Source organism: Abrus precatorius, unplaced genomic scaffold (genome assembly GCF_003935025.1).
Source record: "Abrus precatorius isolate BTA unplaced genomic scaffold, Abrus_2018 Scaffold8, whole genome shotgun sequence".
Classification (NCBI taxonomy): Eukaryota; Viridiplantae; Streptophyta; class Magnoliopsida; order Fabales; family Fabaceae; genus Abrus; species Abrus precatorius.
Window position 1 is genome coordinate 14,765,584 of NW_020874428.1, and position 17,388 is coordinate 14,782,971.

Here is a 17,388-nt window from a genome sequence, read left to right on the forward strand (position 1 = left end):
CAATTTGATTCTTGAATTGTGAGCCATCATCCATGAAAGGGGAGTGATCTTCTTGCTTTTATTTCATGACTGCTCAGTCTAAATTCCTTGAACAATAATAGCCAAAAACATACAAAATATATTTTTCCTTTGTGCTTTTGTTTTTAATTTAGTCCAATTTTGTAATTCCAATTTTATATTCTAATTGCACTTCCCATTCAACTCATAATCATTCTTTATTTTGTACATATTTACCATTCCTACCATACTGAACATATTTTCTTGAAAGGTGAATGTTGGTCGCAATCTAAACACTAGCAAGTGCACTAGGATTGCAGCAAGTAATGAGTAAATTTAAGATCTGAGTATCGTCTCCACAGGGAATTAGGAACTCAATTATCACTTCACAGAAAAATAACCATTTGAGCCATACGAATTTGAGAAGAGAGTTGTATCATATAAAAGCAATAATCAGAGCAATCAAAAGTAAAGAACTTGCAGAAAAACAGAGTATAAGATTTGTGATGAAATGAAATAGCAATGAAGGATAGTTACGAATTTACTTCACAAGAATATCAATATCAATCCAATTAAATCCTCTGAACATTCAAGCAATTGAATAATTGACAATCAGTTTCACATATACCTAGCCAAAGGTTAATTCCTTAACTCATTGACCCTAACAATCCACTAAACCTCCCTAATCCCTTAGGTGAGATTCAATTTCAGGTTGCATTAAGAATTAGAACTATAAGATTGCAGAATTAGGTCTCCTTATCCCTAAGAAATTCCTAAACTCTGGTTGCCAATTCAGATCGGAGCAAACAATCCAATTCCCATTGGTAAAGATTCCTCTTGATTAATCAAATGAATTTCCATTCAAAGATTGCATGAAAAGCAGAATTAACAACTCAATTAATCCAAGAACTTAACGTTCAGAAGATAAAGTCGAATCAATACATCAATTCGAGTTCCATAAACCCCTAACTATGGGAAATTAAGCACACATTGCAACAAAAACAAAGAAAGAAGAAGAAGAAGATGAAGAAGAATGCAGAGCAGCCATGGCCACGAGCTCCAATCCGATCCCTCTTCTTGGAGCTTCAAGCTTCGACCCCAATCTTCTCTCCACTCTCTCTCAACGAGAATCTAACTAACAAAATAGAAAATGAGCAAAAGACCCCTAGTTTCGCGCTTCAATCATGTATTTATAGAAACCTCAGTTCTGCGCGTTGTCACTTTTCTTCACCAGAGTAACCACGCAGAAGCTTTATGTAGTGCGCGTGTTCACTTTCAAGAGCAAGAGTAATCACGCGCAACTTGCTGAGTTGAAGGCTTCTCTGGAACATTCACTTTAATTCATAAGAGTGCCAATGCATGAGGTCGAGGGCTGCGCGTGATCACTTTCGTGAGTAATAGTAACCACGCGCAAGCTGTCCTGATACAAGTGCCTCTGGAACGCTCACTTTCGTTGGCGAAAGTGACAACGCGCAGCTCATCAAGAATGAAGTCTCTCTGGAACGTTCACTTTCGTTGGCGAAAGTGATAACGCACACTGGCAACGCTCACTCTTGTAAATAAAAGTGATTACGCACAGGCTCCTCTTCTCATTTAGGCTCTGGAATGATAACTTTTACTAACAATAGTGATCACGCCCAGCCTGCATCCCATAATTCTTGTATTTTGGAGTCCAACATTGCCATTCTTCCTCTTCCTTTCCATTGATAATCCATTTCCATGACTTTTGCTCAGATTATTCCTTCAAAAACAAGATAAATTCCTTAAGAACTAAGCATAAATTCTACAAATGCAAAAATAACTACAAATTGAAATAAAACTTTCAATCATTCTCTTTTTCTGAGTTTTTCTGCTTTCTTCATATATTTTCTTTATACAATGAGCTAGAATTATGCTAAAATATCAGTAAAAATATGGATTCATCACCACCCCAAACTTGAATTTTTGCTTGTCCTCAAGCAAATCAAACTAAACCATGGGTAAGTTCTTCTATTTTCAAATTCAGTTCATAAACTGCTTGTTTCAGATTTTTCTAATTTCTAATTCTGTGTTTTCTGCAAAATTTTTAATCAAGTTGTTCATCCAAATACTCATCATGATATTCCTACTGCATAATCATCATTGAGTAAGAATTGCTACCTAAGTTCATATTTTTCATCAAAATTCATGTGAGTACAATTAATCAACATGATCACAGCTCACTTGGAAGTGTTTCTCTCATCACTCAACAGTGTTTAGGTGCTGTTTTCACTCTAAATCATCAATTTCACTGCACTCTACCATATGCTTGCCCAATTTCTCCATCTCCTCTGCTTAGTACAATTAATCACACATCTAGAGGACTTTTTCAGGTTATAACAAGGCTAAGGTTAAGGTAGGTATCAAAGAAAATGGAAAACAATACATGCAATTTCAAAAGATCAGAGGCGTTTTGAGTGATTTGTTTTAAAACTATCCTGGATCTGCATTATTCCTCCTTAATTCTCTCACTTATGCAACAAACAAAATTTTTCTTGCAGCAAAATTTTCATCTCTTTTCTTCTTTTTTTTTTTTTTTAATCTTTTTCTGCAGAACTTTGCTGCACTTTTTTCTTTTGAACTCACATTTTTGTTCTTTTCACAGCTTTGCTTCATAAATTTTTCATTTTACTGTAGCATTTTTGTTCTTTCTTTCTGGCTTGTTGAACTCAAACTTAGATAGCATGCTATTTCCCACCCCAAACTTAGAACATTGCTTGTCCTCAAGCAATTAAAATCTGGATACCACCGCAAACTTAGTTTTAAAACTCATTCTTGATTAAACTTATTATGCCTCTGATCTTTTGAATGGTAAAAATTGGTTTTTCAGCAAGGCTTATAATGAGGTAATTTCAAGAAAAGGGATATTAAGCTCAAAAGGGTGAACTAAGACATTCAATCATAAAGGAAGGCATTTAGGCTGACTAGGATATCAATCATGGCCTCTATCATGTGGGTGAAAACTGTAACATGCATATTCAATTTAAGAACAAGGGCAAGTTCTAGAGAATGCAGCCAAATATGATTAATCACACAAGAAAAAGTATTAGACAGCTCAAATCTCACTAGGTATTTATAAGTGATCATGTGGATTAATGAAAACACAATGCACTTTTCAGAAATATATGCACCTAGTGGCAACTGCCTCATTTTTGAAAATACAAGTGTGATCTCATTTTGAGAATGGGAAAAATAACTTAAAAAGAACAATTTCAAACCGAATTCACAGAATTATCAATTAGCTTCATTTGATTCACAACCAGCAGTTTAATATCTTATTCTAATATTTTGGTGTTTTCCAGAAATAATTTCAGTGTAATGTGAAGCTAACACATGAACAAGAGGTAAGAATAAAACCCCCCTTTCATGGCAGCTTGTGCAAGTGTCATCATCCATTTTGTGTGAGTGCTGTGTGAAAGTGACAACTTCTGCACAAAACACCAAACATTTATCAATTAGTAAGTAAAAAGGCAATTAATTGGAAAGCTAGTAGATATTCAAAACAGAAATGTGAAAATTAAACCAAAATGTACCAAATTGTAATTACATCCCCAAAGGTCTAATATTTAATTACACCTATCTACACAAATTCTAAATGACAGAAATTTAAAAGTTCTAAGCTATTCATCTGCTTCATCTTCATCTGAGGTGTCGTCTTCTTCTAATTCTTCATCTTTCTCTTCTTTTTCTGCCTCCTCCTCCACTTCAGCTAGTTGTGGGAAATGAGTTTTGTAAATTGGCAGGTCTTTGAAAACTGAAGAGCGTAAGTACTGAATATTTTCTGCCAAATCTGGTGTATGGTACATCTCATCCTTGGTCATTCCCATCTTCTGACCAAGGTTCAGCAAAACACACTCTAGCAGCATAATTCTAGCTTTAACATTGCTATGAAGTTCAGTCTGCCTCTTAGCCAGCTAATTTTGCTTTTCAGCCATGAAGGATAATGTGTCCTTCATCTTCATTGGCTTGTCTTTCTTGAATTGAGAGAAGATGAGGGCTGCTGAGGTGCAGGAGGTGGTGGTATAGATCTCTTTCACCATGGATAAAGAGATAGGGGGAACAGATCTGATCCTCTCTTGATAGTCTCAAAACTCTATCCCTGCATCCTCACAAAGTAAAGTTATTAATAAAGGAAAGGCTAGTGATTCTCTCTTTGTTTTCAAAATATTTAGGATACATTCACTGATGACCTCTCCCACATCAATGTACATGTCATTGATAATGGAAAAAAGAAGTTCTGCCCTTTTCACAGCCAATGTTGAACTATGTTTGACTGGCATAAAGGAGTTCAGAATGAAAGTGCTCCACACTTTAGCAAATGGCAGCAGCTATTTGGTAACAATGCATTTTTTAGCTCCCAAGAGGTGGGTATTTGCATAGAATTCCTGGGTTATTTCCCTCCATCCTTGGCCAGCTACTAAACAGAAGAATTCCCAGCTCCTCTTTTAAATTTCTTTTGTGAATTATGGATAATTGTCCCCAACTATCTGAAAGGCCCTATCTGGGACAATTTTCCTTCTCAGGATATTGGCTCATCTGTTCTGGCCTTCTTTGTTGTTGGAATATTTCTAGTTGATCCAGCTTGGATGTTTCTGCTGGATCTCCTTCTTAGAGTGTTGCTAGCAGATCCAGCCTGGTTCTTCCTGGAGGAGCCAACTGGTGTATTCATAGAGGTTCTGGCCATTTTTCAGTTTCTGCAAAGATAATAAAAGAAATGTGCAAGTTAACTCCTAGCAGAATACAATTGCCTAAGTATAAAGTTTTGTATTGAAGAATTTTCAATCAAACAATTTACAGAAACTTCCTTCTTCTAAAAACATAACATGCATTCTGCTATCATGATGAGTTAACATATTATACACAAGCACATTTGCACATTATTAAGCATTGACAACCAGAACATGTTAACTACTAATATATAAGTTCAAAATGCACACTTTCAGAATATTTCATGTTAATGCAGAGGGATCATTTTAGGCTATCAATCACTTTTTAACAAAATCTGTAATTTCAGTAGAAAACTATTTTATCAGAACAGGACATATCAGTATGCAAATAGAACAACATAGATGCACAAAATTGAACAACCATATTCACAAAGTTTTAAATTGATATCCCTAATTTTGTAAGTTTTGAGTGCACACTTTTTCAGAAAAATAGGGTAATGGAGAGGGATATTTACAGATTGTTAATCAAAATTTAACACAATTATATACTCCAATCATCAATTCAACCTTTTCAAAGAACTTGGTTTATGTCAACTCAGGTTCTGCAGAGATTTGGTTCATATAATGTGCAATGAAATTTCAACTATCCCAGAAAAAAAATACATGGCATGAAACACTTATTCAGAGTATTGTTCATTTTATTGTTGAATCAATTAATATCAGATAGTTCTCTAAATACCCCATTCGACATTTTTTTATTGCATCCCTAAAAGGAAACTTCATTATGTATTTACTATCAAAGCATCTCAGAGTAACGCAGAGAGCTAGAGCAAATTCATCAATTAAATTCAAGCATTCACTTTCAACAATTATTATTTCAAACTTTTTCACTGAAGTCTTTTTAGGTCAAGGTAGTTTCTGCAGCAAATTTATTCATGTAAATGGCACAATGCAGATTCGCATCCTCTAAAAAAAATAATATAGATTACAGTAAAAATCTAATCTCATTATTTTGCAGTTACAATGTTGAATCAAATAACTCAGAACATTCCCAGTTGCCCTCTTTGACATCTTCCCCACAACATTAAAACACATCCCAAAACCCAATCAGAGATTTCAAAAATAAAGATAAATGTACTTGGGATGGAGATGCAGAATATGTAAACTCGAGTAGGGTGAGAAGAATGTCTTTCTGGGTCGCAATGCAGATAGTGAGGGTTAAAAAGTAAGCAAAGAGAAAAAGGATTTTTAGGTTGAAGAGTGTGTGCGTGTTCACTTTCAACTATATTTATAGCCACACATGAGCACGTGACTACTCTTAGTAAACAAAGTGAACGTTACAGCATTAAAGATGTTCAGCGTGGTCACCATTTTTAATTAGAGTGAACGTTCCAAAGAGTTAGATTTTTCAAGGGGGCGCGTTATCACTATTGCTGGGCAAAGTGATAACGCACAGCTATGTTGCAACTTTTATTGATAAAAATAACGAACAGAGGTCCAGATTATACTTACCTGTGTGAGGCTGCTTTTTCCAGGGAAAGTGAGCACCCTTGTGATGATGTTCCCCCATCTGCCTCTACGTGATCACTCTCATCAGTGAAAGTGATAGTTCCAGAGGAGTATGTCACCATAATGCTTCTGCGTGATCACTTTTATCAGTAAAAGTGATCGCTCCAGAAGATTACTTCAAAATTCATTCTCTGTGAAACTCATTCCCTACAATATAATGACTCTTTTCATTAGTCCATTTCCTCTAAAACCTCAATTAACTCAATTGTCACTCTCTAATCCATCAAATACACACTCTAAACATTGAATCTCAATTCAAGTATCTCAAATGTACCTCAGAAGACAGATTTAGCAGAATTTTATTGCAGAAATTACAGAAATTTAACTAACATGAACAATGAAATTTCTAAAACAAAATAGGAAGCTTAAAATGGGTTAGAAAGTGGATGTTCCAGCAATTATAATAGTCCTTGCAGACCCTTTCAGCTTATGCTTAACCACATTTTTAGGCTCAAAGTGGAAGTTCCAGCAAACTACCAGTTTCACTGTCAAAGCAATTGCAAAGCAACCAGAACTCAGATCATGAAGAAAAATAAAACTAAAAACCAAAAATTAACAAAATTTAAAGGGAAAGAAGTGTGAGTTGCCTCTCACAAAGCGCTCTTTTAACGTCACTAGCTTGACGTTATTGATCTTTGATTCTAAGAGATGATTTTACAGAGAATGGCTCTTGCTCTATACTTACACATTTCCCCTTTTTCTTATCAACTTGCAGCTTTTCATTTAATTCATGAACACTACAATCTGCTGCAATTATTGTGCTTTCCAAGACTGCAATTTCATCATTTTTCTCCAAGGGTGGTAGTATCACAGCATCTATTATATCAATCTTCATGCAGTTCATATCATCACTTGGATGTTTAATGGCTTCAAATACATTGAAAATGACTTTTTCCTCTTGTTGCTTATCTTGAATCTTGTTTTCTTCATATTTTTCTAATGCTCTCTCTTTTTCAGCAGCCTTTGGACCTGAAATTTCTACCTCACTCCTTGTGAAAGCAGCTTGGCATTGCTCTATTGAGTCCATTATGGTATTGGTAGGTAATCTCTCATCATTTCTTTTTAACAATTGTTCTAAAATTTGTCCTATTTGTATCTCCATCTTCTCCATGGATGCTTCTTGATTCTTGAAACTTAACTGAGAAAATTTCATGAATTGGAATAAAGTTTCTTCAAGTTCATTCATTCTTTTTGAAGAAGTTTGTGAAGGTTGCAGTCCTCCTTGAGGTTGAGAATATGACACTTGAGAATAAGGCTGTGAAGAATGAGGATTAAAGAATGGTGTTGTTGCAACTAATATTTGTTGATTCCAATCATAATATGTCTGACTTATGTTAGCTTGATATTGATATTCATGAGGAAAGGTATATTCAGATCTTTGAAAATTTCCTCCAAAATTGATTTCTTCTTGAAATTCTAGTGCAGCCACATCATATGTTTCATTCAAATCATTTTCACTGTAAAAATCACACACCAAGGGGTTAGTTTGGGCAACTCTAGCTTGAAAATTATTAATCAAAGCATTAAGAGTATCTGGTTCATAAGCTTCTGTTCTTGCAACTTGGCTTTGATAAAAATTCTGATACATGATGGTTGCCATCAAACAATAGAACAACTTATTTTTCTGGTTTTTCCTTGCATACAATAAGAAAGAAAACAAAAGTCTAATCAAATTTGTAACTAGGAAAAATGACATATGAAAAACAAGATTATGTAGAAAAATGCAAAAGAAAACAGAAAAGCTACAAAACAGAATATGTAGAAAACACAGAAATTTATGCAGAACAAAAATTAAAATTATGCAGAAGAATGAAAAACAAAATTATGCAGAAAATACAGTGTTAATTCTATCAGAATCAGAAATTCATGAATGCAGAAAACATAGAAATTATGCAAAATGAAGTTTACAATTATGCAGAAATATGAAAAACGAGATTATGCAGAAAATGCAAAAGAATGCAAAAACTTTATGCAAAAGACAGCAAAACTTATGCAGAAATCTGCACAAGATGCAGAGAAATTATGCAGAAAAACTTGAAAGCAGAACAACAACAAAAATAAATGCTCAATCTAGTTACTTTTCTACTACTAATGATATTGAAATTCAAAATTCTCTGGCAACGGCGCCAAAAACTTGTTGTTCGCAATCTAAACACTAGCAAGTGCACTAGGATTGCAGCAAGTAATGAGTAAATTTAAGATCCGAGTATCGTCTCCACAGGGAATTAGGAACTCAATTATCACTTCACAGAAAAATAACCATTTGAGCCATACGAATTTGAGAAGAGAGTTGTATCATATAAAAGCAATAATCAGAGCAATCAAAAGTAAAGAACTTGCAGAAAAACAGAGTATAAGATTTGTGATGAAATGAAATAGCAATGAAGGATAGTTACGAATTTACTTCACAAGAATATCAATATCAATCCAATTAAATCCTCTGAACATTCAAGCAATTGAATAATTGACAATCAGTTTCACATATACCTAGCCAAAGGTTAATTCCTTAACTCATTGACCCTAACAATCCACTAAACCTCCCTAATCCCTTAGGTGAGATTCAATTTCAGGTTGCATTAAGAATTAGAACTATAAGATTGCAGAATTAGGTCTCCTTATCCCTAAGAAATTCCTAAACTCTGGTTGCCAATTCAGATCGGAGCAAACAATCCAATTCCCATTGGTAAAGATTCCTCTTGATTAATCAAATGAATTTCCATTCAAAGATTGCATGAAAAGCAGAATTAACAACTCAATTAATCCAAGAACTTAAAGTTCAGAAGATAAAGTCGAATCAATACATCAATTCGAGTTCCATAAACCCCTAACTATGGGAAATTAAGCACACATTGCAACAAAAACAAAGAAAGAAGAAGAAGAAGATGAAGAAGAATGCAGAGCAGCCATGGCCACGAGCTCCAATCCGATCCCTCTTCTTGGAGCTTCAAGCTTCGACCCCAATCTTCTCTCCACTCTCTCTCAACGAGAATCTAACTAACAAAACAGAAAATGAGCAAAAGACCCCTAGTTTCGCGCTTCAATCATGTATTTATAGAAACCTCAGTTCTGCGCGTTGTCACTTTTCTTCACCAGAGTAACCACGCAGAAGCTTTATGTAGTGCGCGTGTTCACTTTCAAGAGCAAGAGTAATCACGCGCAACTTGCTGAGTTGAAGGCTTCTCTGGAACATTCACTTTAATTCATAAGAGTGCCAATGCATGAGGTCGAGGGCTGCGCGTGATCACTTTCGTGAGTAATAGTAACCACGCACAAGCTGTCCTGATACAAGTGCCTCTGGAACGCTCACTTTCGTTGGCGAAAGTGACAACGCGCAGCTCATCAGGAATGAAGTCTCTCTGGAACGTTCACTTTCGTTGGCGAAAGTGATAACGCACACTGGCAACGCTCACTCTTGTAAATAAAAGTGATTACGCACAGGCTCCTCTTCTCATTTAGGCTCTGGAATGATAACTTTTACTAACAATAGTGATCACGCCCAGCCTGCATCCCATAATTCTTGTATTTTGGAGTCCAACATTGCCATTCTTCCTCTTCCTTTCCATTGATAATCCATTTCCATGACTTTTGCTCAGAATATTCCTTCAAAAACAAGATAAATTCCTTAAGAACTAAGCATAAATTCTACAAATGCAAAAATAACTACAAATTGAAATAAAACTTTCAATCATTCTCTTTTTCTGAGTTTTTCTGCTTTCTTCATATATTTTCCTTATTAAATGAGCTAGAATTATGCTAAAATATCAGTAAAAATATGGATTTATCAGTGAACTATACTCACATGTTGCTAAGAAATTGTCACCTTTGCCTTGGTAAAGAATTGAGTTTTTAATTTCTTTTTTGTGTGCACTATAACATGTATTGTTGCATCTATCCTCTAGAACTTGCCCTGTTTCTTAATTGAATATGCATTGTGCAATTTTTCATCTAGATGATTAAGGCCTTCTTTGCACACACCCACACATACACCCTTGCACCTAATTTTCGTTGTTCCACATTTTCTTTTTTTGCCGAACTTAGTCTGCAAACATATTTCCTTACCTTAAGAGAGGTTTTTCTTTTGAGTTGCATCAAGAGTGAATGCAAGAAACTAAGTTTGGGGTGCTGATTATTACTGTAGTTGCTTGAGGACAAGCAAAATTTTAAGTTTGGGGTGGTGAACATCATACATGTTAATAATACATGTAAAAAAAATGTTTGAAATTGAAGAAGAGAATGATTGTCAAGTCCATAAAAATTTGGTGATGAATGAATGAAAAAGAAAGAAAGAAAATACAGCAAGGGCCTTGAGTTGAAAAGAATCCCACATAAGGCAAAATAATGAAAAACATGGTGAAAGAATGCTTGAACCTCATAAAATGCATCATTTAATGCATTCCATTCTAGTTGTTGTACTCACTCACTCAAATGAATTCCCTCCTTTTAAAAACCCACTTAAACTTTTGTCCTTCTTTGATTAAAATTGAACCCAACCTAACCCCATTTGTGACTAACGGTAAAAAAATGAGAGGTTCTATTGGAAGCGGGAAAGGTATTGCAAATTGAAAAAATGAAAAAAATGAATCAAAAGTTCTTCCCAATCAGCCCTTGACCTCTATAAATACTAATTCTAAAAGAGAAAAAACCGAGTGGGCCAAAGTTGGGCCGAAATTAAATACAAAAGAACTGCAAAATAAAAGCAAAATAAAAACTATACAATAGTCAACTAAAAGTCTAAACTTCTAAAATTCGTAGAAAACAGATCCGGATTGCAAACAGCACGATCTAAATATCCAAATTAAAGCCCAAGAAGTAAGGAATCCAATGCAAAAAGAATCAGCCAAAAAGGATATCTACAGAAAAAGTTATGGTCAAATTAGTAACCAAAGGTCAGAATAGAAAATATGAACAAAAGTATAGTATTTACGAAAATTCCTAATTATCAAGATAAATGCAAAAACATAATAAATGGAAGAAATAAGGGAATGAAAAGACATGCAAAGGATGCAATAAGACTAAAAATGTGGGAACAAAATATGAGCTATCACCAACCGTCCAACCTAGGGTTTGATTTCTATTTTCTCCTTACTTCTCTTTGATTTTTGTATTGATGTTATTGATTTCTCTTTACTTTCATTTTGTAATTCTGAGACCCATCCTCATGGAGGGTTAATTTTCCTGTAATCTCTAATGAGTTCATATGGATTCTTGAATTCTTGGTTTTTTGAATGTTAATGCAAATCTTTTTCTTCCATGAATTTCTTCCTCCCAAACTCTTGAATTGAATTAATGGTTGAATGAGGGGAGCATTGCGTAATGAACCTGATAAATGCTTTCTATACTTGATCCTACATTGTAATTCATGAATGATAATTGAGAGTTTTAAGCTATTCATTGAGAAAATTTACTATTATTAATTTCATTTTATTCATATTTCAGGAAAAAGGATCAAGAAGTGAAAGCCTTAAAGATGTCGAGAATTGAAGAAAAAGAAACCAGAGATATACACGGGCAAGTACATGCCCGTGTATATGAGCGTGTATCTTACTGGTCGCGTCAATTGAAGTGTATCATCTAGACCAGAGATGTACATGGCCAGATACATGGCTGTGTACATGAGTGTGTACTTTTATGGAAATCTTTGAAAGACGTCTATTAGAAAACAGAGATGTACACGGCCAAGTACATGGCCGTGTACTTGGGCATGTACTTTTACGCACATTAGAAATTTAACTTTTGCGAGAAAATTAACCCTAGGATAATTTCTATAAAAGGAGAACTGAACTCAAACCTAAAGGGAGGTAGTTTTTTGGAGACGAAAGACTCAGAGACGGCAGGAGGATAGGATCAAGCGTTTTAATTCATCTCTTTTGTAATTTTAATTTCAAGATGTTTAGGTTCTAACTTTGCTTTGAGTATCTAGACGTAATGAATCCTAATTGACTAAATTTTCTGGAATTCTTCTAATGCTATTTCATGTTCTTTTCTCTTGGGTTTAATTGAGTAGTATCAATTTTCTCTATCTTGTTTTCTTGTTTGAATTTGAGTAAAATTCCTGCATGAAATTAACATTGCTCAATTAAAAAGACTTGAATGTATTTCTAGAGATAGAAAGACGTGAGTTTTTTGTATTAGGATTAACCCTAATTATGGAATTCATAATGAACTTAATGCAACCTAGGGATATTAATTAAGGAAGAGATTCCGATTAATCAACTGAGGGTTAGGAATCATTATCCTTGAGAAAGGTATTGATTTAATTTGGAATTTTCTGCAGCGATAAGGGTTTGGAACTAAGTAGTTGAAGAAGAATTTCAGTTATTTGGACACTTAGGGGGATTTACAGTCTAGATACTTGCCTTTTTACATTGAATACCTTTAGTCATAATTTTCTATAATTTATTTATACTAGAATATCTGTTCCTTTTAATTTATTATTCTTTTACTTTTAGCAATTTCATCAACAAGATTTATTTTTTCATATTTATTAACAATTACGCAATTAAGGACAAGTTTCTTAATAACAGTCTCTGTGGATACGACACTTGGTACTTTAATTTTAATTTTAATAATATTACTTCGACAACGGGTACACTTGCCCAGTGATCAGATTTTTACACACCAAGTTTTTGGCGCCGTTGCCAGGGACTGTTTAATTAGGATTCCCTTGATTTCGTATTTACTAATTTTATCTATTTCTTTAATCTTGAATTAACTTATCTATTTTTACTTTCATTCTTTTTAGGAGCTGATTTTTCTGGTGTATGATCAGAACCCGTTCTACTGCACTGTCTGAAAAACTATCTGAATTTGACCCAGACATCGAAAGAACTTTGCAGAAAATTCGGAAAGAGAGGCGACTGCTAGTACAGAGGGAAAACGCACAAACCCACATGGAAGGAATGGCAAACAACGAAGATCAACCAAGGACCATGTCCGATTATGCTCGTCCATCATTAACTGGGACAAAATCTAGCATTGTTCGTCCGGATGTGCAGGGAAATTTTGAAATAAAACCCAATGTTATTCAGATGGTTCAACAGTTTGTTCAATTTGATGGGTTGCAAGATGAAGACCCAAACGCTCACATCGCTAATTTTTTGGAGATCTGTGATACTTTCAAGATTAATGGAGCTACTGATGATGCAATTCGCTTGAGGCTATTCCCATTTTCTCTCAGAAGCAGAGCAAAGCAATGGTTGAACTCTCTCCCGCGAGGATCTATCACTTCATGGGAGGCTATGGCAGAAAAATTCTTGGCAAAATATTTTCCTCCCGCTAAAATTGCTAAGATGAGGAATGATATCTCTTCCTTCTACGAGTTAGAGACAGAGACGTTATACGATACGTGGGAGAGGTTCAAGGAATTGTTGCGGAAATGCCCACATCATGGGATTCTGGATTGGCTTCAAGTGCAAACCTTCTACAATGGATTAAACCCAGGCACAAGACAAATAATAGATGCTGCAGCTAGGGGCACTTTGAATAGTAAGACACCAAGGGCTGCACAAGAACTGTTTGAAGAAATGGCAATGAACAGCTATCAATGGAGCTCCACTCGATCCAAGCCTATAAAATCTGCAGGGATCTATAGTCTTGGTGCAGTAACATCCTTGGCAATGCAAGTTGAAGCCTTAGGGAAGAAGATTGATGGTTTATCTGTTAACCATCCAGCTGCTCCAGTGATGAGATGTGATGTTTGTGGAGGAGGCCACCCTAATCATGAATGTCGAGCTACTCAGGAAGAACATGCCAATGTGATAGGAAACAGACCACCGTACCAAAATTACAATGGCATGAATAATTTAGGCTGGAGGAACTATGCAAACCCACCGTGGAACAACAACCAACAGCCAATGCGAAACAACACACCCTCAGGGTTTCAACAAGCTCCACATCAACCACCACCCCCAACAGAAAAGAAGTCAAACCTTGAGGAGCTGATGACCAAATTCATTCAAACATCAGAATCTCGGTTTCAATCCACCGAGACAGCATTAAGAAATCAACAAGTATCAATCCATAATCTGGAAAATCAGTTGGGTCAAATCTCTAGACTCCTCTCAGAAAGACCCCAAGGGAGCCTACCTAGCAATACTGAAACAAATCCTAAGGAGCAGGTGAAGGCAGTAACATTAAGGAGTGGCAGAACATTACACGAAGGGGAAGCAAGAAACAGAAAAAGATGCAGTTGAAGAGGAGGATAAATGTCAAGAGAAGACTATGGAAAAGCCCCCTGTAGTGAAAGAATTCATACCTCCACTCCCCTACCCAGCTAGATTGAAGAAGGACAGGGACGATGAACAATTTGGTAAATTTCTTTCCTTATTTCGTCAACTTCATATAAATTTACTGTTTGTTGATGCTTTAGCACAGATGCCCAAATACGCCAAATTTCTGAAGGATTTACTATCGAACAAGAAGAAGCTGGAAGAGTTGGCCACGGTAACACTTAATGAAGAATGCTCAGCAATCCTACAGAACAAGATGCCCGAGAAATTAAAAGACCCAGGGAGTTTTACTCTTCCTTGTCTCATTGGTAGATTGATAGTTGATAGGGCTTTAGCTGATTTAGGTGCTAGCATTAATTTGATGCCATATTCTGTTTTTAAGAAATTGGATTTAGGGGAACATAGGCCAACTAGGATGAGTATTCAACTAGCTGATAGGTCAATTAAATATCCTAGGGGTATCATTGAGGATGTGCTTGTAAAAGTGGACAAATTTATTTTTCCTGTCGATTTTGTGATTCTTGATATGGATGAGGACACTGAGGTCCCCTTAATCTTAGGTCGTCCATTCTTAGCTACTGCAAAAGCCATAATTGATGTGAGTGATGGGAAGTTAATTTTGAGGGTTGGAGATGAAGAAGTAACTTTCAAAATTCCTGAAGTGATGAAAAAATCCCTGAAACAAGATGATTCATGTTTTTCATTAATGTAATCGATAACCTTGTTTCTGATTTTACACAGGAATTCTTGATCTCAGACCCGTTGGAGAGAAGCTTGATACAGGAAGAAGGAACAGATAATATGGGCATGCTAACTCAAGAACAGTGGTATCATCTAGAAGCCACTAAACCATTATTGAGAAAGAGGAACTTTGAAGCTCTAGAACAAAATTTAAAGGAGCAGCCCAACCCATCCACTGACAAACCATGAGAAGTAGAACTGAAAGTTCTACCTGAACATCTAGAGTATGCTTTCTTGGAAGACGGTTGCAAGTTACCCGCCATCATCGCTTAGAAACTAACACAAGAACAAAAAGGCCAGCTACTGAATGTGCTTCGAGAGCACAAGAAAGCAATAGCATGGAGAATCTCTGACATTAGAGGGATTAGTCCTTCTTTTTGCACTCACAAAATTTTGATGGAGTCTGACTTTAAAGCAGTAGTGCAACCACAAAGAAGACTAAACCCAAACATAAAAGAAGTGGTGAAAACGGAAGTGATCAAGCTACTGGATGCCGGAATGATCTATCCCATCTCAGACAGTCCATGGGTGAGCCCGGTGCAAGTCGTTCTGAAGAAAGGGGGGATGACTGTAGTTCCCAATGAGAAAAATGAGTTGGTCCCTACTAGAACTGTCACTGGGTGGAGGGTGTGTATTGATTACCGAAAGCTGAATGACGCAACGAGGAAAGACCACTTCCCTCTCCCATTCATTGACCGAATGCTCGAGCGTCTCTCAGGCCATATGTTTTATTGCTTTCTGGATGGCCTCTCTGGATACTTTCAAATTCCAGTAGCACTAGAGGATCAAGAGAAAACTACCTTCACATGCCCATACGGAACATTTGCTTATCGCCGGATGCCATTCAAATTATGTAATGCACCGGCAACTTTTCAACGGTGTATGATGGCTATATTCGACGAGATGGTAGAGGATATCATGGAAATATTCATGGACGACTTTTTAGTCTTCGGTGATTCATTCTCCCATTGCCTACAGAATTTGTCAAGAGTGCTTCAAAGATGTGAAGAAACTAATTTGGTACTTAATTGAGAGAAATGTTATTTTATGGTACAAGAAGGCATTGTACTTGGTCATAAAATCTCCTGCAAGGGAATTGAGGTGGATAAAGCAAAAATTGACACAATCAAAAAGCTACCACCCCCTACATCTGTCAAAGCAATTCAGAGCTTCTTAGGCCACGCAGGCTTCTACAGGAGGTTTATCAAGGACTTCTCAAAAATCACCAAACCTCTGACCAAGCTCTTAGAAAAGGAGAACTACTTTAATTTTGATGAGGAGTGCTTAAGTGCTTTTGAGCTACTAAAGGGAAAAATGACCTAAGCCCTTATTTTATGCGGGCCAGATTAGAATTATCCATTCGAATTAATGTGCGATGCAAGCGACTATGCTGTGGGAGCTGTGCTTGGACAGAGAAAAGACAAGCATTTTCAACCCATTTATTATGTTAGCAAGACCCTAACAAGTTCCCAAGAGAATTACACTACGACAGAAAAAGAATTATTAGCTGTGGTGTTTGCGTTTGATAAATTTTGCCAATATTTAATTCTGTCTAAAGTGATAGTATATACAGATCATTCTGCATTGCGTTATTTGCTAAATAAAAGTGATGCAAAGCCGAGACTAATGAGATGGGTCTTGTTACTGCAGGAATTCAACTTGGAAATCAAGGATAAGAAGGGTTCAGAGAATTTAGCTGCTGATCACTTGTCAAGGTTGGAGAATCCCAGCATAGAGAAATTAGAAGAAGGAAGCATCAACGACAAGTTTCCGGAAGAACATCTATACAATGGGTAACTACTTCCGATTTTTCTTTACCATGGTTTGCGAATTTTGCTAATTATTTGGTTGCTAAGGTTTTACCACAAGAATTTTCAAGTCAACAAAAGAAGAAATTCTTTTCTGACTTGAAATACTACTTTTGGGAGGACCCATATTTGTTTCGAATTTGTGCAGACCAGGCTATTAGAAGATGTGTGCCACACTCCGAAGGATGGAAAATTCTAAGACACTGTCACACTGGCCCTGCTGGAGGACATCATTCTGGGACTAGAACAGCTAAAAAGGTGCTAGATTCTGGATTTTACTGGCCCTCTATCTTTAAAGATGCCCACAGGTATGTTGAGTTGTGCGATAATTGCCAGAGGTCAGGTAATATCTCTCAAAGG

The 17,388-nt window shown here is 36.0% G+C and overlaps 1 protein-coding gene and 1 non-coding gene across 2 annotated transcripts; one reads left to right on the top strand and one right to left on the bottom strand.

Moving 5' to 3' along the window:
* Positions 1-13,012: 13,012 nt before the first annotated feature.
* Positions 13,013-14,443, top strand: LOC113874285. Its single transcript, XM_027512522.1, has one exon. The coding sequence runs from the start codon at positions 13,013-13,015 to the stop codon at positions 14,441-14,443; it is 1,431 nt and encodes a 476-aa protein (XP_027368323.1).
* On the bottom strand, positions 13,538-13,644 carry LOC113848640. The gene has a single exon (XR_003501904.1). It is a non-coding gene; the product is annotated as a small nucleolar RNA R71 (small nucleolar RNA).
* Positions 14,444-17,388: the final 2,945 nt, after the last annotated feature.

Excerpts from the sequence above, each read along its gene's own strand:
- LOC113874285 (XM_027512522.1), top strand. The coding sequence starts at position 13,013 with ATGATCAGAACCCGTTCTACTGCACTGTCTGAAAAACTATCTGAATTT.